The sequence below is a fragment of the Aethalodelphis obliquidens genome, unplaced genomic scaffold (assembly GCF_003676395.1).
Source record: "Aethalodelphis obliquidens isolate GAN/ISIS:26980383/991018 unplaced genomic scaffold, ASM367639v1 scaffold7, whole genome shotgun sequence".
In the NCBI taxonomy this organism is placed as follows: domain Eukaryota; kingdom Metazoa; phylum Chordata; class Mammalia; order Artiodactyla; family Delphinidae; genus Aethalodelphis; species Aethalodelphis obliquidens.
In genome coordinates, this window is record NW_020837951.1 from 33,293,032 (window position 1) to 33,319,045 (window position 26,014).

A 26,014-nucleotide genomic window follows, 5' to 3' on the forward strand; every position below is an offset into this window, starting at 1 on the left:
TCGAGGGTAGACTTACCCAAAGTCCCAAAGCCAGAGAAGTGACTGGGATAACCTACCAGTTTAAACCAGTCTTCATGTGTCTGTTTCCACCTTCCTGCCCTTCTCCTGAATGCTCTGGGAACCAGACAGAGGAGAAATGAGAGGAAGGGGACATGAGTTTTCTTAACGAATCCTTTCAAACATTTTCTGAATCTGTGTTGACTTGGAACTTTTCCTTGGGTGGATTGCTGCAGGGTGGTAGCTGCGGGGGTGATAATAGTAACAGCTGACCCTGTCTGAGCCATTCACTGGGGCCAGGCACTGGTCAAGGGGCTTTATTCATATCAGTATGTTTAATCCTCACTCCTATGAGGGAGGAGGTACTGTGTTTAGACCCATTTTACAGATGGTAACAGTGAGGCTAAATAGCTGCAGCCAGGTTTCAGCATTTCTAAGTGGCAGAATTAGGCCTAGAGCTCAGGCAGTCTGACCTCTGGTCTGAGATCTTTAACCACCTTGCCCTCAACTACCTCACTGGATGCAGGTCCCCCCATATTCTCAGTGACTGGCTGACTGAGTGATTGATTGGTTTATTTTGCCAGGGAGAGGGTCAACAGCAAATTCTGTCCCCAGCCTCATTGGTATTTTTGCAGTAAATCAAGGCCTATTTATTACTCATAGAGTATTTTGGGGGTCTGTGATAAAAAAGAAATGCAAAACTTAATTTCACTTCCCCGCTACACTGCTCATTCTTTTTTAATAACCCTCTCTTATCAGCCTCCTGGCAGCTTTTGCATTCCTGTACTTGTTAATTACTTTATTAATTACATTAATATCTTTGGTTCTGCCCAGCATATCTTGGTGCTTTTTGTTTCCAGCGTGCACCCATTTTGCCTTGTTCATTGGCATATGTGGGCCCAGTTCCCACTTCTAAAAGGGATTCTTTGAGCCTCAGTAAACACATGGCTTTCAATTAGTCGCACAATCATCATTCCCATTTTCATCTCAGCCACGTCACTAATCAAGTGTTTTTAACATTCTCCCAAACAGACTCTGTGTTGTGTTAAGTTTCTGACTTTGTTCCTCAATGCTTGTTTCCTCTCCAGGTCACAGCTCAGAGATCCCCACGAGCTAGCACTGAGTGACACATAGTGAGATGTCCAGGAGGAGGAGCGAGAGGAGTTGAACCCTGGGGTAGAGGAAGGCAGGGGTTTGTGAGATGAGACTGGAAGGTGACCTGGGAGCAGATCCTGGGAGGCCCTGAATGGTAGCTGCAAAGTCCAGACTTTATCCTAAAAGCCAACATCTTCCCCAAGTATACGGCATGGAATACTAATCCCATTAGGTATCCCAAAATAAAAGGGAATGGGGAGATTTCATGGTCCAAAAGTTTAAGAAATGCCAGAAACAATGAATCTGCCTCTTGGAAACGTACAATGGGCTTTAGCATGTTAAAATCTTTGCAAAGTCCTACAGTTTACAATTATTAACTAAAAATTTTTAATTTTAACTTTTAATAATAAATATTTTTAATAAGCATTTCCAATACTTCTTTGCCCATGAAACTCTTTTTTCATTTGTAGGATGTAGCGTATTTACATTACATATAGGAGGAATATAATTTAGGAAGTGCTGATGGAGGGGATGAGAAGCCCTTTCGTGGGTTTTGAGCCAGAGGGAACACGCTTAGACTTGGTTTTACAAAGGTGACTCTGGCAGTCAATCAGAATGGTGGGGAGACTGGAGGAAGGAGGGGAAAAATGAGGCAGGCCCTGAACAGTTCAAGCAAGACGTAATAAGGATGTAAAGAAAAGTTTTCAAATGTTTCAATGTTTTCTTTCCATTTTATTTCAAGCTGCATTGTTGTCTTAAAATTGGAAAATCAGTGTTGCTGTAATAAATCACAGCACAAGGCTTTTACTCAGGCATAAAATCTGAATGAGAAAAGCGATCTGTGCAATCTTCCATCTTCAAAGAAAGCATTTAGGGGCTTCCCTGGTGGCGCAGTGGTTGAGAGTCCGCCTGCCGATGCAGGGGACACGGGTTTGTGCCCCGGTCCGGGAAGATCCCACATGCCGTGGAGCGGCTGGGCCCGTGGGCCATGGCCGCTGAGCCTGCGCGTCTGGAGCCTGTGCTCCGCAACAGGAGAGGCCACAACAGTGAGGGGCCCGCGTACCGCAAAAAAAAAAAAAAAAAAAGCATTTACTCCATCAGGGTGTAGGGATACAATAGTCATCTGTTTCTGCAAATCACCAGAGTTCATCGAGGTTTTCCAATCAGAGAGACCCAAATTCAGTTCTAAGCCCACACCTTAGTGGCTCTGTGATGCTGGGCAAGTGACTTTGCTTCTCTGTGTCTCTGTTTTCCCATACAGTAAAGAAGAAGAAGAATCTGTTTCTCACAAGACAGTTTCAAGGACTGCATGAGGGGATATGTGCAAAGTCCTTTAGCACAGTGTCTGACACATGATAACATAAAAACAAATAACTTCCCTTTTATATACATCAGGATAGGCTGGGCGAGGCTGTGGTAATAAAGAACCCCTAAATCATAGCCGCTGAATGCAGCAAAGCTCTACTTCTCACTCATACAAGGTAAACCTGTGAGTCCAGGTGGTCTCCAGGGCAACCGTCTCCCATGAGGCATCTCCATTATCTGGGCCTCAACACGGGGCAGCCCACAGATCTTGCAAACAGCTCTTCTGTGCTTCAGCCCACAAGGGTCAAATGTCACTTCAGCCTGCTGCCCACCCGCCAGACTTAGTCATGTGACTCCCACGTGGAATGTACAGGGGCTGAGAACTGTGGGCCAGCAGATGGAATGTCAAGGGAGCTGTAGCCTCTGCCAGTCCTTCATTCCCTTTGGTCAGCCCACTTACCCTCTCTGAGCCTCAGTTTCCTCATCTGTAAAATAGAGCTAATACTTCCTATCCTACCTTACACTGGAGTGTTAGAGGGGCACATGTGATTATATATGTGAAAAACGCTAAGTTAAAGTTAGAAGCGATTATTGCTTACTTTATGCTGTGCCAAAGCCACATCACACTCTTTGGTTCATAGGAAAAATGTAGAACTTCGACCCTCCTTACATCTATTGATACATTCCCCCAAGCCCATCTCACCTCTGGATTGCCCACTCCTCCTTTCATTTGGGTCTTTTAAATTATTTTTCAGTGAGATCAGTAGTAACTTACAAGTAGCCTTTGGTAGCCTATTTTTGGAATCGCACACTGGGCAGCACATCCTGCATGGAAAAGGTGACCCTAAAGTGCCATGAGGGATGACAAGGAGGCCACCAGTGCATTTCTTCTGGACAGCTAAGAAAACTCTCAGGGGTCCCGCTTCACGTGATCTATGGTTCCACAGATCCCTAAGGAACACTAGATGTGTGTGTGGTGGGGGAGGGCTGTTCCCTCCCCCCCACCTGTTGTTCCCTAAATGTGGACATTGACAATACGGACTGCCAAGCTTCATGGTGTAGTTTGGCTGCAACATAACCAATGCTGGCTCAGAGGACAGCCCTAGGCGAGTAGGGCCCTAGGTGTGGGGAGGGGAAACAGTCTCACCCTCTCAGATCCTCTTGGAGACCTGTGTTCTCATCTGGGCCATAGCCCTTATGGAGATAGTGACAAGACGAAGGGTGTCCAGGATGGGCAAAGAATAAAAAACTGTGCCATACAGGAAGGGTTTATGTCAACCCGGCAAAGAGAAGGCTCAGAGGGACACAGTCACTGTCACTGTACTTCAGAGGGTCTGTCCTGGATCCAAGAGAGGAGTCACAACCTGCAGGGCCCCAGAAGGCAGAGCCAAGACCAGTGGGAGCAGTTCTGGCGACACAGATTTCAGCATAGGAAGGGGAAGATCATGCACCTTTCAGTCTGACCTAAGCAAAACTTCACTGGGCTTCCGTATAGGGTAGTGAGTGTCTCATCACCAGAGGTGTGCAAAGAAAGGCTGGACAAGCTTTTGGCAGGGACTGCACACTAAGGAAGGGAAGTGAAAGAAGATGCTTGAGTCTCCTCAAGCCCAAAGATTGTATGATTCTACAAACTAGAATAATGTGGCCTAAAAAGACTTCTGTTTGTTGCTAATGGGTGTGTGTGGGATGAGTTGAGAACAGCTTTATAGTTATGATGAATTGGAGCATCATGTTCACCTTGGAAACCCCATCACTGGTGCAGAGGAGAAAGCACTGGCAGGGAAGAGGAAACTGACCCAGAAAAGGAGCCCCTGTAGAGTAAAGAAGGGTCATGCACGCTCTCCCAGCCCGTTGCGGCCCGGGGATTCCAACGCACGGGCAGCAGTGGCAGCAGCACCAATTACAACACCCTATTTTGGAACAGTCTTCGCAACACTGTGCTTTTGGGGTTCCCAATACACTTGCCTCCTTGAATGGCAACAGGCAAATGAAATGGATGCATTGTTCCCGCATGCGTTACCAGGGGCGCGTGTCTCGGCTTTGTGGTCCCGTGGCTTACCGTGCTCTGGCTCGACGCTCAGAACAACCCACAAAGCAGGCGACTCTAGCACTTCTCAGAAGAGAACCTGGGGCTCAGAGTGAACGTGTGACAGACCTGGGCCAGACCCTCACCCAGAGGCAAGGAAGGTGGCTGTCCATTACACCAGGGCACTGTGGGGTCGCCCCGCTTGCTGCCTTTAGCTGCCGGCAAACGTAAAATCTGAGATGCAGGAGGGAACAGGAGAGGGAACGCTGGAGGCTCGTCCAGGCAGCCACCTTCCTTTCTTTGGTGAGCTGGGACTCCCAGAATTAACCAGAGTTCCAGGGAGGAGCACAAACAACGGAGGACCCTGGGCTGCGAGTCATGATCCCTGGGCTCAAGTGCTGTGTGGCCCTGGGTGAGTTACGGTCTATTCCTGGGCTCAGGATTCTATGCAAAATGGCAGTGAGGCTAAACTTCTAGCGTTAGGCAGATCTGGTGACACTGGAAAGCATAAACTCGAGAGTCGTGCACAGCGGCAGTGGAGTATAGTAGCGCTCTCCAGGTTCCCAATGCTCCAGCTTCCCGATTTAGAGCATCTTTGCACCCTAGTTCTGTTACCTCCCGTTCACACCAAGTTGGCCTTGGACTTGACAGCAGGGAGTCTCCGTGAACCACCAGCCAGGTTGTGCCCTGAGTTAGCAGCAGACCCCTGTGAAAGGGTGATAAGAGACAGGTATGGGCATGGCCAGGCCAGGGCTGAGCAGGGCCAGCTCAGCTGCCTTAGGTCCAAAGGCTGGGCAGGAGAGAGGCCAGCCTGGCCAAGGACTGAGCTGGGCAGCTTGAGCAGGGCCCTGGGAGCTCCATTCACTTCTGGAGGCCACAGATCTCACCCCAGGCCAGGGAGAATTACCCACACAAGGAGGCCCTTTGGCTTGGGGGTTGCTGCAGGATGTTGGGGGGCGGGCTTCAGCAGGCATTCCCAGGCCAGGCTGAAAGCATGGGGTAAGCGAGCTGCCTTGGGCCAGCTCAGGGCCAGGACCAAGTCTAGCTTAAGGTCGGGCTTCCCATCCTTTTCCACATCGTGGTGCACATAGGAAGCAATGTTCTCATAGGACCAGGGTGACCACAGAGGCTGCTTGTGGCTGGAGGTGACTGGCCCCACCCCTGTGCCCCGAGACAGAGGAGAGCACCGTCCTGGGGCTTTGTAACCCATTAGTGGCACACCAGTGACCGGGCGCCCTTTTGGGTAGCTCTGGATTTGTGTCTAAAGCAAAGGCTTGGGGCGTTAGGCAGAGCCGGGCTCCAGCCACTGAATGCCTGTGCAACCTCGAGCCCGTGATTCGGTCTCCCCGAGCCTTATCCAGCATCCCCTAAAATGGGGGTTGTACTAGGGCTCACTCCTGTGGCGACAGTTTAGAGGAAGTGGGACAGTGTTTATGACACGCTTAGCCCAGAATCTGGCACGCAGTGAGCAGTCGGCACATGTCGGGGGACAGAGGAAGTACAAGTGGTGGAGGGGATGGCGCGGCAGGTAGAGGAGAGGAAGTCCAACACAGTTATCTCTACTTGGAGGCCACACCCCTCCCCAAAGAGAGAGGCAGGAAGCACAGGGGGCCTTGGATGGGCAGACTTGGGGTGAGAGGACCTAGGAAGATTTCAAAGATGGAGGAATGGGGTGAAGGGAGGGCATCCCAGGACAAGGAAATGGCTCAGAAAAGGACCAGGAGGGAGATTATGGGACTGGGCTGTGGATGAGGTGACAGGAGTCAGGGCTGGACAGATATGCCAGGGCTGATCGCAGAGGGTCACGATGCCGGGTTCGTGGGTCCGGGTGACTTTCCTGCGATTTGAGGAGCCGTTGAAGCTCTCTGAACGTGGGATTAGCTTTGTGTGGAAGATCGCTCTGGAGGAGGAGCTGGGGGGAGGGCAAAGGGCACAGGACAGGTAAGGAGGTCCTGGGAGGCGGCCCAGGATCCAGTCTGACCTGGGTGGATGTGGGGCAGCTCTCTGAGCTAGCAAACCAGGGGGGGGAACGGAAGGTCTAAGTGAGAAAGTGATGCGTTCAGACTGGGAAAGGTTAAGTAGGAGGGGCCAGGGCACCGATCAGCAGGCAGAGGGTGTGAGTGCAGGGAGCTGAGAGAGCACAGCGGAGGAGGGCAAAGACCCAAAGAACCGGGAGAGGACAGGGCCTGGAAGTGAGAGTCAGGTGGCCTCGGGGAGCAGAGGACTAAACAGGGCCCTGTGCCCGTGGCTCTAGGAGGTCTCAGAGCCCACGGGGAGCACTGCAGTGGTTTGGAGGTGAGTGGTGGGAGGTAGAGAACGTAGACGGGGTACAGGCACCCTCTTCAGAGAACTCCACTGAAGGGCCAGAGAAAGGGGCCAAATGGCTTGAGAAGCAGAAAGCGGTACGGAGCTTTGGACCAGGCTGGGGCAGGGCAGGGGGGGGGGGGGGGGGGGGGTAACTCGCAGCAGAGGAGCGATCAGGAAGTGCTGGGGGGCTTCTGCCCTCATCATTTATCAGTTAGTGCAAGGGACAAACCGAGTGACTGTTGCCTCATTAAGCTCTCTTGTTTTTGTTTGTTCTCAGGGCTTAGTTTACGGCATCTCAGTCTTACTGTACCGTGTTGGCATCTGCGGAACACCGGTTTCCCTTCTCTTCTGTTCTCGTCTGTCTGCTCTCCTTTCATTGTTCTACTCACCCCTGCCCCCCGTCCCCCACCCCTGGCTGAGGCCCAGACACCCAGCTATGGGGGGTCAGGCAGGTCCCAGGACCACAAGAAGAAAGCGCGGTTCTGCTCTCAGGGTAGAGGCCATGCAGGCACAAGTGGCTCTCACGCGCACCCTGGGAAACGTGGTCGGCCCCGCCAGGCGGAGCATGAGGGCTCCAGGCCTCCTGGTCCTGCCGAGCGCAGGTGCAAGCCAGACCCCAGGCAGCTGAGCCAGGATGTGTGCTTCCCGTCTGGGGTTGCCACCGCAGAGTCGCCAGATGTTGGCACTCAGAGGGAAGGGGCTTGCCTGCCCATGGTTGGCCCACAGACCTTTCTACTCAGTAACGCTGCTTCTACAAAAATCAGGTGATCATGGGAATAGTTAACCCACATTTCTACATATTCCAGTGTTGGCTGGGCCCTTGTGGGCCTTGAGATTTGGGAAGAACTGCCTCAACCCCCAAGGTGGGGAGGTCTGAGGACATCGCGAGCCTGCTAGAGATTTAGGCACAGTCCAGCTCCTGGTTCACAGATGCAGTCTCTCTTCTACCCACAGCACCTCAGGGCAAGTCTCAGGCCCTTTGCCAGGTTCACCAGCGTTTCCCTCTCACCCATCAGACATGTCCTGAATTTTAGTAGAACTTCCTGAAGGTGCAGAAGTCTGCGGGGAAGGAACATGCGGCCCAGCCAGCTTCCCTCCTCCTTACTCCCCTCTCAGAAGCAACCAAATCTGTCTTGGCTCCCGGGGTGGATTTGGCCTCCTCTGAACACTTGGTGCCCATGGCACTCACCTTCCCAGAGCTGGCACTTTCCACAAAACTCGTGGCTCCCCCGAGGGAAATTCTCATCAGCTGCTAAGACAGCAGTGATTTCTCCAACACTGAAGTACAGCTGTCCTCACCCACATCAACTGCTTTCAATCACCTCTCTCTCTCCAATTCTTTTACCAACTGAAGAACAGTTGTCACACTGACTTCAGAAACATCCTTAGAATTAAAATGCCTTCCAAGCATTCGCTTGACTCTGGAACAAGGACTGGAGCTGTGCTGGCCAGGCGGCCCAGATGAGGGAGGGTGGCAGACACGCCCGGCTCACGAGCAGTGACGCACACAGACAGGCCCTGTGCTGCCGAGTGTCTCATTTCCAAAAGAAGCCAGAAATCTGGGTGTTCATGTGGAATCACCTGAGGTTTAACTACTACCTGTGAAGTCTAAAAACGTTAAAACACCGTATAGGTGAAGTAACACACCTTTGGCCCTGCACACTACCCGAGGGGCACGAGTTTCTCTCTGCTCTAGAGCCGAGGGAAGACTCCCCACCCTGGTGCCCAGCCGTTCCCTGGTGACTGTCTGTTGAGGAGTGCGGAGCCGCCTCCCTGTCCCCAGTCGCCGGGCCATCGTTTCATTGGGGAAGTGCCTGTTCGGGCCCTGGTCGTCTCTCATTGCTCAGCGCGGGTCAGGCTCGCTGAGCAGTGCATGACGCCCCCGCCTCGTGCCAGGCAGGCGGTGTAGACCACACAGCTGACGCCTGGGAGGCAGCAGTGCCGTCACCCATTCACAGTGTGCCTTGTGGAAGCCCCCCCATGAGCAAGCACCTTCTGGCTTCGGGTTCAGCGGCAGATACCCAGGAGCTCTCCCTGCTCCAGTCTTGCCCCCAGAAGCCTCAGACATAGGCCCACGGAGAGCAGGGGCACCCCTGAAGGCCCACCTCCATGGGGAGGGGAACAGAGCCAAGCCACAGAAGCGGAGATGCCCCCACCTGCTTTGCAGGAAAGAGGTCTGGCTTAGCTTTGCCTCTGACTTGCTGTGTCGCCTTAAGCAAATCTCTTGTCCTCTCTGAGCCTCAGTTTCCTCACCTGTAACATGGGTATAAAATTCCTGGCTTTTAAGGTCAAAATCAAAGAGAGATCCTAGTATGAATGCATTTATGAGCTGCAAAGGGCTAGAATGTTAGGGCCTATTATTGCACTTGTCAGCCCTTAACTTCCCCAAGACAATCCTCACCCCAGCTGTGACCCTTACACAGCCACAGAATTTCCTGCCAGATTCCAAGGTCAAACTCAGGATGTCTCTCTGAACAGGACCAGTGCTGGCCCACTGGCATCCTAATGCTGAGCCCGGGCTCCTTGCCCTCCTCAGCCAGGTGCCAGCCACCTCCCCTACCTCATCTCCCCTCTGCCAAGCGGGACTCCGTGAGGGATGTGGCCAGTGTGGACAGGGTGAGCGGCTCTGGGCCCCATGCCTGCTGTTCTAGAAGCTGCCCCAGTACACCTGAGCAAGGGTGCATAGTACCAGCAGATTGAATAAGTCCAAAAGCCAGAGGTTGGCCCTCAGGCCAGCTCCAGGGGGCTGACTTGGCCACGTCTGGCACCTGGGAAGGGTAAGTCCCGATAAAGGTTGGCTGGCTCCCCCTGTGACAACCCGTAGCATGGTCCAGCGCACAGGGCATGGGACCGAGGTCAGGACACCTGCGTCTGTGTCTCTAATCAGTCACCCACTTGCTATGAGTCCTTTTCTGGGCCTCAGTTTCTCTGTCTGTAAAAAGAGGAACTGGACTAGAGCATAATCCCCTTAGTGTTTAGAAGCGGGGAGCCAGGGGAGAGGGACTTTGGCTGACACGGTGACTAGAGGGCATTCCTGGCATTTAGTGCCCAGGCGCCAGGGGTTCTGAGTGCCCTGCACTGAACAGGACAGTCCCTCACAACAGAGAATCACACGCCCTCCAAAGAAAATAGCTGCCGGAAGTTCCCCCGTAGAGAAACCCTTGTGGGTGATCTCACAGGTCCCTTCCCGATTTGGGATTCTGAAAAAAATTCACCCAAACTCGTAATCAAACAGTCTAACAAGAAAATCTTACCCTGAAGTGACAGCTTAGAGCTTGGCTGCCTGGAGATGTGGAGCTGCTGCTGTGGAGATAAGCAGCCAGCCCGGAGGGATCCGGAAGGTCCTCCCAGCTCCAGGGCTCTGTGACTCCCTGCGCGGGGAGATAACGATGATGGTTCACATATAAGGAGTGGGCCTTCCAGTCTCAGGAGCCTGCTGAACTCACTAGTCACCTCTTCTGATCATCTTGCCAAACCTGGGAGGTTGCAGGTGAGGAAATCTTGGCTCGGAAAGGCTTAGAGATGTGTTCAAAGTCACACAGCCGGCAAGTGATGGACTTGGGATCTGAACCCAGGGGCCTTTCTCTCCCTGCCAGGTTTCCTTGATGGGACCACCCCCCATCTTCCCCCCAAAAAGAGGCAGTGTTGACTCACATGCCTTCCCAGGAAAAGAGAAGCATCTCAAGACTCTGAAATGCAGCCCAGAGAGGTCAGACATCCTCCCTCCTCTCCGTACCACACACACTCAAACTCACATTTATATACACACATATACTCACCCCCAGTAGAAAAATCTACCAATTCTACCAGCTATTTCAAAAATCAGCTTTGAAATTTAAAAAAAAAGAGGGAGAAAGCCAGCTTCTGGGAGCTGGTCAGAAGGCGGAAGACACCCCCTCCTTCAAAGAAGCACTAGCCAGGTGGTGCTTGGGAACCTGAGCTACCCACAGCAGTGGCAGCCTAAGAGGTCCAAGGGACCAGAGCCAAGAGCCCCGTGATCACAGGGGAAGCTCGTGGCACCCTTCATGCCCACCACCGGACTCCTCACCCTCCCCACTCAGGGTCTGAACACACAGACACGCTGTGTCAAGTCTGTCCTTGTGCTTAGCTGTCACTCTGTGTCAGAGGCGTGCAAATGACAAAAGGAGTCTACATTCTTTTTTATTTATTGAAGTATAGTTGATTTACAATATTGTGTTAATTACTGCTCTACAGCAAAGTGAGTCAGTTATACATATATATACATTCTTTTTTTTAATATCCTTTTCCATTATGGTTTATCATAGGATATTGAATATAGTTCTCTGTGCTATACAGTAGGACCTTGTAGTTTATCCATCCTATACATAAAAGCTCACATCTGCTGACCCCCACCTCCCACTCCATCCCTCCCCCACCCCCTAGGCAACCACCAGTCTGTTCTCTATGTCTGAGTCTGTTTTTGTTTTATAGATAGGTTCATTTCTGCCATATTTTAGATTCTACATCTAGGCAATATCATATGGTATCTGTCTTTCTCTTTCTGACTGACTTCATTTGGTATGATGATCTCTAGTTGCATCCATGTTGCTGCAAATGGCATTATTTCATTCTTTTTTATAGCTGAGTAGTATTCCATTGTATATATGTACCACATCTTCTTTACCCATTCATCTGTTGGTGGACATTTAGGTTGTTTCCATGTTTTGGCTACTTGAATAGTGCTGCTATGAACATAGGGATGCATGTTTCTTTTTGAATTATAGTTTTATCCAGGTATATATATATGCCCAGGAGTGGGATTGCTGGATCATATAGTAATTCTATTTTTAGTTTTCTGAGGAACCTCCATACTGTTTTCCACAGTGGCTGCACCAACTTACATTCCCACCAACAATGTAGGAGGGTTCCCTTTTCAAGGAGTCTGCATTCTTAACCAGAGATCTGCTAAGCTGAGGACCAAATGTCACCCTATTGCTTAAGATCCTTTAAGGCCTTGCTGTCCAAAGGGCAGTCCGTGGACCAGCAGCATCAAGCATCCCCTAGGAGCTGCTTAGAAATACAGCATCCCGGGGCCCACCCAGACCTACTGACCCATCTGCATTTTAACAAGCCCCCCAGGTGGTTTGTGTGCAGATTATGGAGTGAGGAGCAGCGCTGGCCCCCTCACTTATTGCACTCCAGCCACACTGGCCTCCTTTTGGTTCCTAAAATATGCCAAAGTCTTTGCCATTTCAGGTCCTGCCTGGTTGCTGTTCCCTCTCCTAGGAATGCTCTCCCCCGAGGTTTTCACATGGCTCGTCTTCCCACCATTCAGGTCCCAGATTAATGTCGCCACTTCAGAAGAGCCTTCCCAGACTACCTGGTCTGAAGTAGGTCCTCTGGCTAGTAGCCCTCAGAATGCCTTGTTGTTCTCTTTAGGAACACTTATCACCCCCTCTACTCGTAGCTGTGCCGTATGGTTTGTCAACCTCCTGTGCCCTCCACTGGAATGCACGCTCCAGGATGACAAGCATCCTACGGGTCTTATAGAGCCGGACCCCAGCATCAAGCACAGTGCACGGCACACAGCAGGCACATGAGAAATACTGATCAAGTCAATTCTGAATGACTGAATGCAGGACAAATACAGTCGTGAAATGTAAGACAAATATAGTCATCCCTCAGTTATTCAGGCTTACATTAACTATACTGTAAATTAACTCATAGGCTCATTTGCAGATGGGAAACTGAAGTCAACAAAAGGGCGAGGACTTGCCCAAGGTCACCCAGTAAGTCTATAACAGGACCCAGCCCTTTGACCTTTCAGGCCTCAATGTTTCAAGCCATGCCCAGACCCTTGCTGGTCCATTTGTGCAGCCTGACAAAGCCGGATGTTTGTAGGGGCAACTGACCTACACTGTGAATAGTTGCATCATGCGGAGGGACTCTCAGGCCAGCTGCTCCCCTTTCGCTGCACAGATGGGGGAGGCTTTCCCGGGCAGCGTCCGCCTGCCTCCCGCTGAGCAGCAGCTAGACCAGGAGTCAGGTGTGAGTACTTGCAGCCTCCGGCCATTGCAGACAGCTTGATTTCATGCAGCACCAAAGCATAGCCTTTGCAGAGCTCTGGGGGCTTCAGGGAGGCCTCTATTGACTGTTTAGCAATTAAGTCATTCCTCCCATGAGCAGCACCTCACAATTTACAGAGCAGGTATTATACCCACTGTCTCCTTGGAATATGAAGCAGGGCAGTTGGGGGATGCATGTGGTGAGGAAGGAATGAACATTGGTTTGGGAATCAAACAAATCTCAGCTCTGACACTAGCTGGAGATTTAGGGCAAGTTACTTAACTTCTCTGTGCCTTAGTTTCCTCATCTGTAAAATGAGGTTAACACCTTGACAGATTCTTTTTTTTTTCTCATTTTTGGCTGCATTGGGTCTTCGTTGCTGCATGCAGGCTTTCTCTAGTTGCGGCAAGCGGGGGCTACTCTTCGTTGCAGTGCGCGGGCTTCCCATTGTGGTGGCTTCTCTAGTTGTGAAGCATGGGCTCTAGGTACGCAGGCTTCAGTAGTTGCAACACGTGGGCTCAGTAGTTGTGGCTCTCAGGCTGTAGAGCGCAGGCTCAGTAGTTGTGGCGCATGGGCTTACTTGCTCCGTGGCATGTGGGATCTTCCTGGACCAGGGCTTGAACTCGTGTCATCTGCACTGGCAGGCGGATTCTTAACCACTGTGCCGCCAGGGAAGTCCAACGTTGTTAGATTCTTATGAGGCTTCAACAAGATAACGTGTGTAGAGCTCACAGCTTTGCAACTAGCACATTATTGTCACTCATGACAAGGCAGCTCTTGGTGTTCTTAGGGTGGCTGTTACTTGCTGAGGCCAGCCCATTCCCCCTCTGAGGTCATCTCTCATGGAGCCGTCCTGATCTTACTAGGATGGAAGACCCATGAGGACAGGGCTCTTGTCAGCCCTGGTTATTGCTGCCTTCCCCATGCCCAGAACAGTACCTGGCAGATGGTAGTGCTTGATAGTTATGGAATGAATGAATGAATGATTACTTAGGTAATTGCCCAAGTGAGCAACAAATAAGGAAGGAAAATAAAGAAGAGAAAAAAGCAAGCTGAAAGTTCTTGTAAGCCAGTTATCCAGGGCAAGGGAAACATTCTTAGGCCAGTGGAAATGCTGTAGTCCACAACTGCACAGAGAACTGGGCCTAAAATCCTGGCTCAGGCCCTGTCAGATCCCGGCATGGCATCTGCAGGGGTCAGTGCCTTGTGCTCACTGGCGCCGGGCTGTGTGGCCAGCCCACACTAGGAACAGGGGGAGTGCCATGGCCAGGTACAGCCTGGGCCCTCTGGCCCCTCCTTCCCCAGCAGCTCCCCACACCTCCCCCCTACTCTGCTTTACCTGCTGCCCTGGGTGGGGGGCGGGGTGGTGGTCCTCCAAAGTGCCTAAAGTCTGGCCTCATTTAAGGCCAGTGAGTGCCTTCTAGAGTAGCACAGGATGCTGCTGACGGCTTCGACACTTGCAGCCCCACGGAGCCACAGAAGCAGCTCTGTGTCCCCAGCAGAGGGTGATCCACAGCTGCCGGGTGGACCCTCCACACGGTTCTTTGGTGCCCTCTAGTGGTCCTCTGGTGCATGACAACGACGCCAAGTAAGGGCTCAGGTTTCCGGCCCTCTCCCATTGCCTGGTCAGGCATCTCTCCCCATGGGTGTGACTGCTCAGAGCACTCTGAACTCCAGTCCCAGGCACAATGGATCATACAAGAAAAGGCGTGGCTCTTACAGTTTGCTTTGAGATTCAATGCAGGGCTCATTTGACTTTATTCAGACTCCCCATCCCCCAGCCTCATGAGTACATAAACTTCATCACTCATAAAACCACCTGAATCACTGCCACTCTGTGTCCAGTGTTCACAGCCCTGGGGCTGTGTGAAAGTGACGTTGATGACTGGGAGGTTTTTATGGCTTGTTTCCGGATCAGTGCCTATGTACTGGGAGATGGAGTAGAAGCATCTCTGCTCACCCTTGGGATCATGACTTCTCTGAACTCTGGGCAGGCCCTTGTTTTTTTGCTGCCCTTCCACCTCTGCAGGCGAGGCTGTGCTTAAGCTTAACGAGATAAATGGGGTACTGAAAGACCAGATATAAGAATTGGGATTTCAGGATTCAAAGAGGTCAGAGCAGACCAGGATGGAGGTTATGAGGAGGAGAGGGCTACGAATGAGGTAAAAGGTAACCAGGCTGGAATGTCAGCTGCAGAAGCGAGAAGACAGAGCTAGCAGCAGTTCCACGAAAACTACCTATTGGGTCTTAATCAACCGTAAGGAACATATGAATCACCGAAGAAAGGCAGTTATTTAGAAAGGCAAGGAGATCTGAAGCAAGGGTGCTTAGTACCACCTGAAGTGTTGAGCTCAATTCTAGGTTTTCAGATCAATAGTAAACTCGAGCAGTTCAGGAGGACCAGGTCGACTTGTGCTGGGAGGTGATATGTACCTTCACTACAGATCTTCCCCTCATGAGGAAGAGTGTGCAGACTTAAGGAGAGAATTTGATACCATTCTGAGGATCCCCGGAGGAAAGACGAGGATCAATGGTGGACGTATAAGAGGAGAAGGTTCTGGTTCAATAAAAGAAAAACTGCAACCATCTCACCGAGAGTGGGAGGGAGGGGACTCTGTCACTGGAGGTATATAAGCCAGGCAATCATTGTTAGCTTCCCATGAACAGAGTTTTCATTACATTGAACAATGGGGTATGACAGAATCAGTCCTCTCTACAAAGAGAATATAAGAGTTCATCATAAATGACTGCCTTTCATTGTAGAACAACAGACACTATCATCATTAATGGATTTGCTGTTCGTGCATGGCCGTAATGGGCCTGTGCTACTGTGTTCTGAGGTCTGCTTAGTTGTCAGACATTGGAGAAAACCAAGTTACGCCACTAAGTCACTGTTGACCTTGGGACCAAGTCCTTTCTCAGTCTCCTCAATTACACAATGAAAGGACATCAGGAAACCCCCACCACTCTTAGAATCCAGCTCAGCTCCTGGGTCAGTAGCAGTGGAGGGGAAATCTCTATCCCTGGCAACTCTATGGTTCCTGGGGATCACCTTTCCCTGGGGTGTCTCTCACAAATACCCACTGCCACCACTGCAGAGGGCCCTGTAGCACTCCAGCCTGTGTGTGTACTCAACGATCATGGAACCAAAGAGGCTAACCTAAGGCTTTCTGTGGCTTGGGACAAAGAAAGGGAAATCAAGCCTGAGCGAGCATGCAACTGGATGATCTAGTCATAAAATGGCCTGAGCCCTCCGGCTCCACCCCTCCCAGCCCCTCCTGTATCCATATGGGAGCACCATCTTTCCCCAACTCACAGGTACCCAGGCAATGGCATGCCTTGAAGGTCAGGCCTAGTGAGCAGGGCTAAGAGAAATAGGGTTTCCATCCCCCATGTGCTTAAGGCCTGCCTTTCACATCCCTGGATCCCACCAATGTGCCCCTTCTTCCTAGTGACTGACCCTGGGCATGCCTACCCCTTACCCTCAGGAGTGTGGCTTTACCCTGGGCCTTAAGAGGCAACATCCAGAACAGTTCTTTGATGAGATACCCTCAGTGGGATCTGTGCTAAAGACAGATTTGCAAGGCCATCTTCAACTTAGTAAATTTGTTGTTGGTAGTGTATGGATGTAGCAATTTTGAAACTATTTTGTGTCTATTATAGAATTGAGAAAATGAGTGAATACCTTGATGTTAGAAACCAGGGATCTCACTGTAAGAGAATAAAGATGCAAATATGGAATGGGGGAGAGGAAGCAAGAACACTGTGGTGTTGGGTTTTATTTATATCTATAGATAGATGATAAAGAGATAGAATGATGGTAGATGGATGGGTAGATAGATAGATAGGTAAAGGGGCCTAGAAGTAATGGTACCCTAGGAACAGTGAGCACATCAGTGCCCAGATTTCGGTTTCTAAATACTATTCTCTGCTACAAAGAACCAGGACTCCTCAGAGAAATGGCTGATTCCAAGACTAGGGCAAGGAAGATACAAGGAGAGCCTGGAACCTCTTGTGCCAAGAGGTAGAAAAGTGCTCAAAAAAATTATGGGAGGGAGGGAGACGCAAGAGGGAAGAGATATGGGAACATATGTATATGTATAACTGATTCACTTTGTTATAAAGCAGAAACTAACACACCATTGTAAAGCAATTATACTCCAATACAGATGTAAAAAGTAAAATAAAATAAAATAAAATTATGGGGACATGCATGTTGAAAAAACACAGAGGAGACAGCATGAGGGGGTTTCCTACTAGCCAAATCTGGAAAATTTTGAACAAAATGAATAGTAGTAGTAATGGATTATAAGACACTGAATCTAAAAGGATCCCATAAGTCTATACTGATATACATAAATGAGTGAGAGGAAAGATCTTGTTTACAATATATTGCCAAGTATTTAAATGGAATGTTAGTTAGAAAATCACCATTTTGCAGCCACCAAAGTAATATGACTCAGATAGGAATCATCAATGGAAGCTGCAAGCACTGAGTTAATGTTTGTGGGGGAACAGGATACCCACACAGTCTCAAAGTATCTCCCACAGATTATTTATTAATTACAAGAGGGAACTGGTACGTTTGAAGTGGAGAGATCTGGCTGACATCACCTCAACCAGATGATCAAAAACATCACCAATAATGGGACAAAGTGCCATCAAATGCCCCTGATGTGAAACACTGAGGAGGTGAGAACATCACTTACATAGAATTCCTGCCAAGAATACATAACCTGAATTCAGTCATGAAAACACATTCAGACAAACCCAAACTGAAGGACATTCTACAAAATAAATGGCCTGAAATATCAATGACATAACAGACTGAAGTAGGCTGAGGTCTTTTTTTTTTTAATTGAAGTGTAGTTGATTTACCATGTTATGCCCATCTCTGCTGTGCAGCAAAGTGACTCAGTTATACACACATACACATGCATTTTAAAAATATTTTTAATTTTTATATTTTTTATATTTTCCATTGTGGTTTATCCCAGGAGATTGGATATGGTTCCCTGTGCTATACAGTAGGACCTTGTTCTTATCCATTCTAAATGTAATAGTTTGCATCTACCAACCCCAAACTCCTAGTCCATCCCTCTCCCTCCCTCCCTTCCCCTTGGCAACCCCAAGTCTGATCTCTATGTCTGTGTGTCTATTTCTGTTTCATACATAAGTTCATTTGTGTCATATTTTAGATCCACATATAAGTGATATCATGTGGTATTTGTCTTTCCCTTTCTGACTTCCTTCACTTAGTATGATAATCTCTAGTTGCATCCATGTTGCTGCAAATGGCACTATTTCATTCTTTTTTATGCCTGAGTAGTATTCCATTGTATATATGTACTACATCTTCTTTATCCATTCATCTGTCAATGGACATTTAGGATGTTTCCATGTTTTGCCTATTGTAAATAGTGCTGCTATGAACATAGGGGTGCATGTATCTTTGAATTATAGTTTTGTCCGGGTATATGCCCAGGAGTGGGACTGCTGGATCATATGGTAATTCTATTTTTAGTTTTCTGAGTAACCTCCATACTCTTTTCCATAGTGGCTGCACCAACTGACATTGCCACAAGCAGTGTAGGAGGGTTCCCTTTTCTCCACACCCTCTCCAGCATATGTTACTTGTAGACTTTTTTTTTTTAATCTTTGGCTTAGGTGGGTCTTTGTTGCTGCACGCAGGCTTTCTCTAGTTGCAGTGAATGGGGGCTACGCTTCGTTGCGGTGCGCAGGCTTCTCGTTGCAGTGGCTTCTCGTGTTGCAGAGCACGGGCTCTAGGCGCACGGGCTTAGTTGCTCTGAGGCATGTGGGATCTTCCCAGACCAGGGCTCGAACTCGTGTCCCCTGCATTGGCAGATTCTTAACCACTGCGCCACCAGGGAAGCCCCTAGACATTTTAGTGATGGCCATACTGATCGGTGTGAGGTGGCACCTCACTGTAGTTTTGATTTGCATTTCTCTAATAATTAGTGATGTTGAGCATCTTTTCACGTGCCTATTGGCCATCTGTATGTCTTCTTTGGTAAATGTCTGTTTAGGTCTTCTGCCCATTTTTGGATAGGGTTTTTTTTGTTGTTGAGTTGTATGAGCTGTTTGTATATTTTGGAGATAAAGCCCTTGTCAGTCACATCATTTGCAAATACCTTCTCCCAGTCCATAGGTTGTCTTTTTGGTCCCCCCATCCCCACCCAGCAGCATGCAGGATCTTGGTTCTCTGACCAGGGATTGAACCCGCGTCCCCTGCAGTGGAAGCACGGAGTCTTAACCACTGGACCACCACAGAAGTCCCTATCTTTTCGGGGGGTTTTTTGTTTGTTGTGTTTTTAAAAATTAATTAATTTTTGGCTGCATTGGGTCTTCATTGCTGCACACAGGCTTTCTCTAGTTGCAGCGAGCAGGGATACTCTTGTTGCAGCGCACGGGCCTCTCACCGCAGTGGCTTCTCTTGTTTCAGAGCACGGGCTCTAGGCGCCCGGGCTTCAGTAGCTGTGGCTCACCGGCTCTAGAGTGCAGGCTCAGTAGTTGTGGCGCACGGGCTTAGTTGTTCCACGACATGTGGGATCTTCCCGGACCAGGGCTCAAACCCATGTCCCCTGCATTGGCAGGTGGATTCTTAACCACTGTGCCACCAGGGAAGTCCCTCTTTTTGTTTTTTTAATGGTTTCCTTTGCTATGCAAAAGCTTTTAAGTTTAATTAGGTCCCATTTATTTTTATTTCTACTGCTTTGGGAGACTGACCTAAGAAAACACTGGTATGATTTATGTCAGAGAATGTTTTGTCTATGTTCTCTTCTAGGAGGTTTATAGTGTCATGTCTAACGTTTAAATCTTAAGCCATTTTGAGTTTTTTTGTGTGTGCATGGTGTGAGGGTGTGTTCTAACTTTATTGATTTACATGCGGGCTGTCCAACTTTCACAGCACCACTTGCTGAAGAGACTTTTTCCCATTTTATATTCTTGCCTCCTTTGTCAAAGATTAATTGACTGGGGGAGGGTGGGAGGGAGGGAGGGAGACGCACGAGGGAAGAGATGTGGGAGCATATGTATGACTGATTCACTTTGTTATAGAGCAGAGGCTAACACACCATTGTGAAGCAATTATACTCCTGTAAAGATGTAAAAATATATATATATATATAAGATCACTATGTTGTACACCTGAGACTAATATAGTACTGTAAGTAAACTATATATAAAAAAAAAGATTAATTGACTGTAGGTGTGTGGGTTTATTTCTGGGCTTGGTGAGGTCTTGAGATTGAAGGAGGAAGGGCTGATTCCAAGGCTGACTACAGGCATGCTAAGTAAATGCAACGCATGGTCCTGGATTGGGTCCTTAAAGGACGTTATTGGGCCAATTAGCAAAATTTAAAAATAGGTAGTGTATTAGATAATATACTGTATCAATGTTAAATTTCCTGAATTTGGTAGGTATACGTGGTTATATAAGAGAATCTCCTGTTCTTAGGAAAAACATGCTAGATATTTAGGGGTGAAGAAGGGCCAGGATGTCTGCAACTTACTCGCAAATAGTTCATTAAAAAAATATACCGGGCTTCCCTGGTGGCGCAGTGGTTGAGAGTCCGCCTGACAATGCAGGGGACGCGGGTTTGTGTCCCGGTCCGGGAGGATCCCGCATGCCGCGGAGCGGCTGGGCCCGTGAGCCACGGCCGCTGAGCCTGCGCGTCTGGAGCCTGTGCTCCGCAATGGAAGAGGCCACAACAGTGAGAGACCCACGTACCGCCAAAATACATATATATATATATATATACCTACAGTATATATTTTTTCACTCCCTTGTTGTCTTTTTCTCCTCTTGCCACCATCTGGCTGATTCTCTCCTGGAGTTTCTCAGTTCAAATTCCTGAGAGAGAGAACTGTGCTTGGGTTGGATCCTCTCCACCACCCCTCTTTGGGCAGAGCACTTTGCACTAGGAAACCTCATAGGTCCCTGACAAGCCTCAGATTGGCTACCTAAGGTCAGATGCTCACCCCTTGTCCAATCAACTCTGGCCCAGAGTGCATCATGTGGTACATAACACAGCTGCCACCACTGCTCCCTCCATGGAGGTGGTGGGCAAGAAGATCTCCTTCCTTATAGGGTTTGGCAGGCCCCGTGCTTGGTCTAGCCAGTAGACACTATCTCCCAACTACCTGAGTTAATTCCAGAGACACCTGAAGGCCTCCACACCTAACTTTGTGCTTCATTCTCACCCTTACTCTTTTAGCAAATGTTATAGAAAGATGCCTGCTCTGGGCCAGGTCTTGTGCTAGGTACTAGGGGCACAGAAGTGACCCAGTCCCTACTCCTGAGCTCTGACTCAAGCTGGAAATGCATGAAGAACTCCGATAACTGAAGGTCAGAGCTGAATCACGACCAACAAACAGAAGGCAGTCAACGCTGGTTGAGGCCCGAGTCCCATGGAACACAGAGATGGGGTCCAAAAGGCCTCCTGGATGGTAGCACTGGCTGTGGCTCATGGGAGGGAAAAGGGCTATGAAACAGGGACCTGGCTGCTGGGAGGGTGCCCAGTGCCATCCCTGGGTTTCTGTTTTCTCTTCGCACAGCCGGACCCGGCAGGACGGGACATCTCCATCCGCCCTCTCCTAGAGCACTGTGAGAACACCCACATGACCATCTGGCTTGGCATCGTCTATGCCTATAAGGGGCTTCTCATGGTAGGTGCAGAGCGGGAGGCAGAGCGGGGGAAATGCTTCTCTGCCAGAGCTCTCTCTCCTAAGCGCCTCCATCAACATAAAAATAAACAGAGCCCCCAGGACTAAGCACTGGCTCTTTGCCAGTCTCGGTGCCTGGCACGTGTCATTTCAATCCCACAACCATCACATGAGATAGGTACAAATAATGTCCCCATTTCACTGTGAGTGTGCCTCCCAGCTGCTACTGTCCTGCTCCCTGACAGCAGTCTGTTGGTACCCAGCGCACATTCACATCCTGTGGGAGATGAGTGGAATCATCTCCATTTGGAGATGGGGGAAATCAGGCTCAGACAAGTTAAATGATTTGCCAAAGGCCGCCTGGTAACCTCCAATTTCCAAACCCAATACTCTTTCCACTCCATTCATCTGTTATACAAAGATCACATACCAAGCCCACCTCACACGACTGTGGAATTTCAGTTAGGAAGAACTTGAAAGGGCAGTCCCACCCGACCTTATTCTGGGTTGACCCCTGAATCTTCTCTTCACATCCTGTGCAAACCATGCCTGCAACTGCACCCTCCTCAGATCCTTGCACAGTGAAGTGAAGCCGCGATCGGCCTCTGTGGCAGAGAGGAGGCACACAGAGCCCCTGTGAGAGCAGGCATCTGGAGCACCCATCCAGCTCTGACGCACATCGCCAAGGGACCCCAGGCAGGCCATTTGGCCTTGCCTAGCCTCTGCTTCTTCCCCTCCAGGATGTGGAAAGCCACACCCAGCTGTAGGATTGAAGGCACTGCACGTGAAGGAACCAGCACGAAGCAAACTTTCAACAGCGTGGTTTCCATCCCTCACCCAGTATCTGCTTCCTGGGCTTCTGGTTCCTATTTTAATTGGAACTGAAAATAATAAATCAGTCTGTGAGATAACACACTTAAAGGAGAGAAAAACAACTATGGTTGTAAAAAATACCAATTACAAAATAATTAACTTACTCTTATAATGGATGTAACAGTTTACAACATGCTTTCACATCCATCCTCTCATTTCATCTGGACAGAAGCCCTGTGAGATAGTGTAGGCCCTTGGGATGATGTTACATGGTTCATGCAGGTGTTGGATGCCCCAGACTTCAGAGATAAGGCCAGAGGGAAAGGAAGCCTTTGCAGGACAGCCTCCTGGAGGGGCTGGACCACAGCCGAAGCCCCTGCAGCAGTCAGCAGCTGTGGTCAGCTCTCCCTCCTGCCCACACCACCATTCTACCCAGCATTCCATCTGCACTTTCTCTGCAGCCTGCCTTCCCCTCAGACAACACATGATAGCTAAACCCTCAACACCCTACTTTACATCACATTTGACTTCTACCCTATTCATTTCTGTTGGAAATGTATTGGTTAGCAGTAGAGCTGCAAGTGACAGAAAACCCACAATAATAGTAGTTTTTTAAAAAGATAATTGCCTTCTCAGGTAAGCAAAAGGGCTGGTGTGGAGGCTACTAGAATCTGAGTTCCTTGCATCTTGTCTTCCTCATCTTCATCATACAGCTTCCACATCATGGTCTAAGATGACTTTATGATCTAAAATGGCTGCTCAAGCTCCAGCCATCACATTCCACTCCATCTGCTAGGAAGGTGGAAGAGGAACAGCCTTTTCCTCTAAAGACACTTCCCAGAACTTTTACACACCACTTCCACCTACATGGCATTGTCTAGAACCCAGTCATATGCCACACCTAGCTTCAAGGATGGCTAGGAAATGTAGTCTCTCTACTCTGGGTGGCTATGTGCATTGGGGGGTCCCAGACACAGGGGCTCTGCCTGGTTTAACAGAAAAAAAACTAGCCTTAACTTCTAGAGACACAGTCCACTGTTGCCACCATATTGCTCTGTGGCCTTGGGCAAGCCCCTTCCTCTCTTCTGGGCCTTCAGGTTCTCTGTAGAGGGAAGGCATATGGTTGAGATTGTGTCTGAAGTTCTTTCCCACTGTGGCCTCCTGTGGGTCTGTGTGTGAACCAGTGGTGGAGGTGAAGGAGGACCAGACAGTGTAACACCCCAGTCTGCATTTCCTTGGCAGGACTCAACCCAGGGCCACAAGTGGAGACAGATTGTGGAGACAGATTATCCACAAGACCTGGCCAGCAGCAAACCCCCAGCCTCCCTCCCCCCAAGCCCCCACTTCAGAGTAGTGGGGAGGAACAGAATAACCCTTAGTTCAGTAGCTTCTCAGAACGGGAGTGTATGCCGCCACGTGGTAATGACCGTCTCCCTTTTCTGTTCACCGTTCCAGTTGTTCGGTTGTTTCTTAGCTTGGGAGACCCGAAACGTCAGCATCCCCGCACTCAATGACAGCAAGTACATTGGGATGAGCGTCTACAACGTGGGGATCATGTGCATCATCGGGGCTGCCGTCTCCTTCCTGACCCGGGACCAGCCTAACGTGCAGTTCTGCATTGTGGCCCTGGTCATCATCTTCTGCAGCACCATCACCCTCTGCCTGGTGTTTGTGCCAAAGGTACGGGGCAGGTGCCAGCAATCCCCCCGCCCTCACCACCCTGGCGTCTGGCCTCTGACTCCATCACAAGGGCATTGCTGTGTTTCTCTCACTTTCTACAAGTTTTATACACTTTTTTTTTTTTAAATGATGAACACAATTCACATCACAGAAAGTTTGGAAAATGCAGAAAAGCAAAAAACCAGATTTTTCAGAAATCTCACAGTCCTGCCACCCGAAAATAATCACTGTTAATATTTTGGTTTGGTTTTTTACTGTTAATATTTTTGATGTGTTTCCTTCCAGCTTCTTTTTTAATGGTTTAGGGCACTGATGCTTTCTCAGATATAGCTGTAATTATAGCACACTTTGCAATTTGCCTTTTTGACTTAACTTTTGCCCTTTGTATCTTCCCACATTCATTACCATTGTTGAGGGGATGTTCCATAATTTACTCAACCACTTGATCCCTTACTGGTGAGCATTACAGTTGTTTGAAGATTTTTTATATTATAAATGAACTTTTTTTTCTACATAATACATTTTCCTTGTTTCCAATTATTCCCTTAAGGTAGAGTCACAGAATTAGTATTAGTGGGTCAAAAGGAATAACCATTTTTAACAACCACTTATGTTTTTCATTTGTCTGAAGGGCTGACCTGAGAGATATTTTCCAAACATTATCCTACCCAGCAGTGGGCAGGTGAATCAGAGGCCTTGACCCCTGCAGTAGGCTGATCTGTGTAGAGGAAAACCTGACCTTGGTAGGTCTCAAGAGTAAAAGCAGCAGCAGGAAACAGAGGTAGTTGAGAAGTCATTGACCCAAGTTAGGGAGTGTCTGCCTTAGAGAAAGGGGAGAGGAGAGATCACTGGGGGTCCCATGGCTCCTCCAGCCTCCTGGGCGCCCAGTCAGTCCCTAAGCAGTGTCAGCTCTGCTCTAGAACACCTCTGGCATACACTCCCTCCTTTAGTAGTCAACACTTTCCCAGGCTCCAGGCTCACACCACAGCTTCTCTGCCTGCATTCTGACTTCCTCTCCACCCTGTGAAAGATGCCAGATGATTCTAAGCCCAGCTCTGACGGGGTCACTCTGCTTTGTCACCACCCCTGATAGCTCCTCATTGCCTTCCTGGCTCCAGGATCAAGTCCCCGACACTGGGCTGGCTTTCAGGACCATTGGATCTCCTTGTCTCCCCCAGAGAACTCTGTCCACCATCCAACTGCCCTTCTCTATAAGTGCCCTGAGCCCTAGGCCTCCCTGCATTTGCATATGCCATTTCTTCCCCCTGGACTTCCTTTACCGTCACCATCCTCACCCCCCAGCACCATGGTGAGCACTCTGCCCTGAATGCCTCTGGCCTGGTAAAGATCCTTCCTCCATCCCTGCCCCTCACCTCTGAACCATAGGTCCTGGTGGACAGAGGCCGTGGCCATGGTTCTAACAAGCACAAGCCTTCACTTTCCTCCCATTGTCTTCACAGCTGTCACCTACAGCTGTTTATTTTCTACATGGAGCTGGGCTAAGGCAGAGTGAGGCTCAGCTGGAGCCAGGCCTGAGGGGCCCTGGGTGGCCTCTGCAGGATAGCTGGGATGCGGGTGCAATCAGGATCAGGAGACCAGACATCTAGTGGCAAGGAAGAAAACCAAGACTCTGCAAGGGCAAGGGGGCTGCCCAAGGGCACACACAAAGGAGGGACAGAAACAAGTCTGAACCCAGGGCTCCAGACTCCCAGCCTGTGTCGTTCCTGGGGCCCCATGTTGCCTCCAGCGCAGGACCCGCTGGAAGCAGCTGGATGGGCATGGGAGGAAGGGCCCCAGGGTCCTCTTTTCAGCCCCACCTTTGTCCTTTCAGCTCATCACTCTGAGAACAAACCCAGACGCAGCAACTCAGAACAGACGATTCCAGTTCACTCAGAATCAGAAGAAAGAAGATTCTAAAACCTCCACCTCAGTCACCAGCGTGAACCAAGCAAGCACGTCCCGCCTAGAGGGCCTGCAGTCAGAAAACCATCGCCTGCGAATGAAGATCACAGAGGTACCTCCCACAGCACTGGTCGCCAGGGCCCCTTCCTCCCATTTGAGTCCCTCTGCCCTGTGCAG

General features: G+C 49.6%; 1 protein-coding gene across 1 annotated transcript in view; it reads left to right on the top strand.

The window, feature by feature from the left end:
• GABBR2 (gamma-aminobutyric acid type B receptor subunit 2) overlaps positions 1–26,014 on the top strand; it is a 368,838-nt gene that overhangs the window by 334,399 nt on the left and 8,425 nt on the right. Inside the window, exons 14-16 of the mRNA XM_027105394.1 lie at positions 21,335–21,445; positions 23,711–23,935; positions 25,767–25,949. Coding sequence (XP_026961195.1) covers positions 21,335–21,445; positions 23,711–23,935; positions 25,767–25,949 — 519 coding nt within the window. The remainder of the gene's footprint in view (positions 1–21,334; positions 21,446–23,710; positions 23,936–25,766; positions 25,950–26,014) is intronic.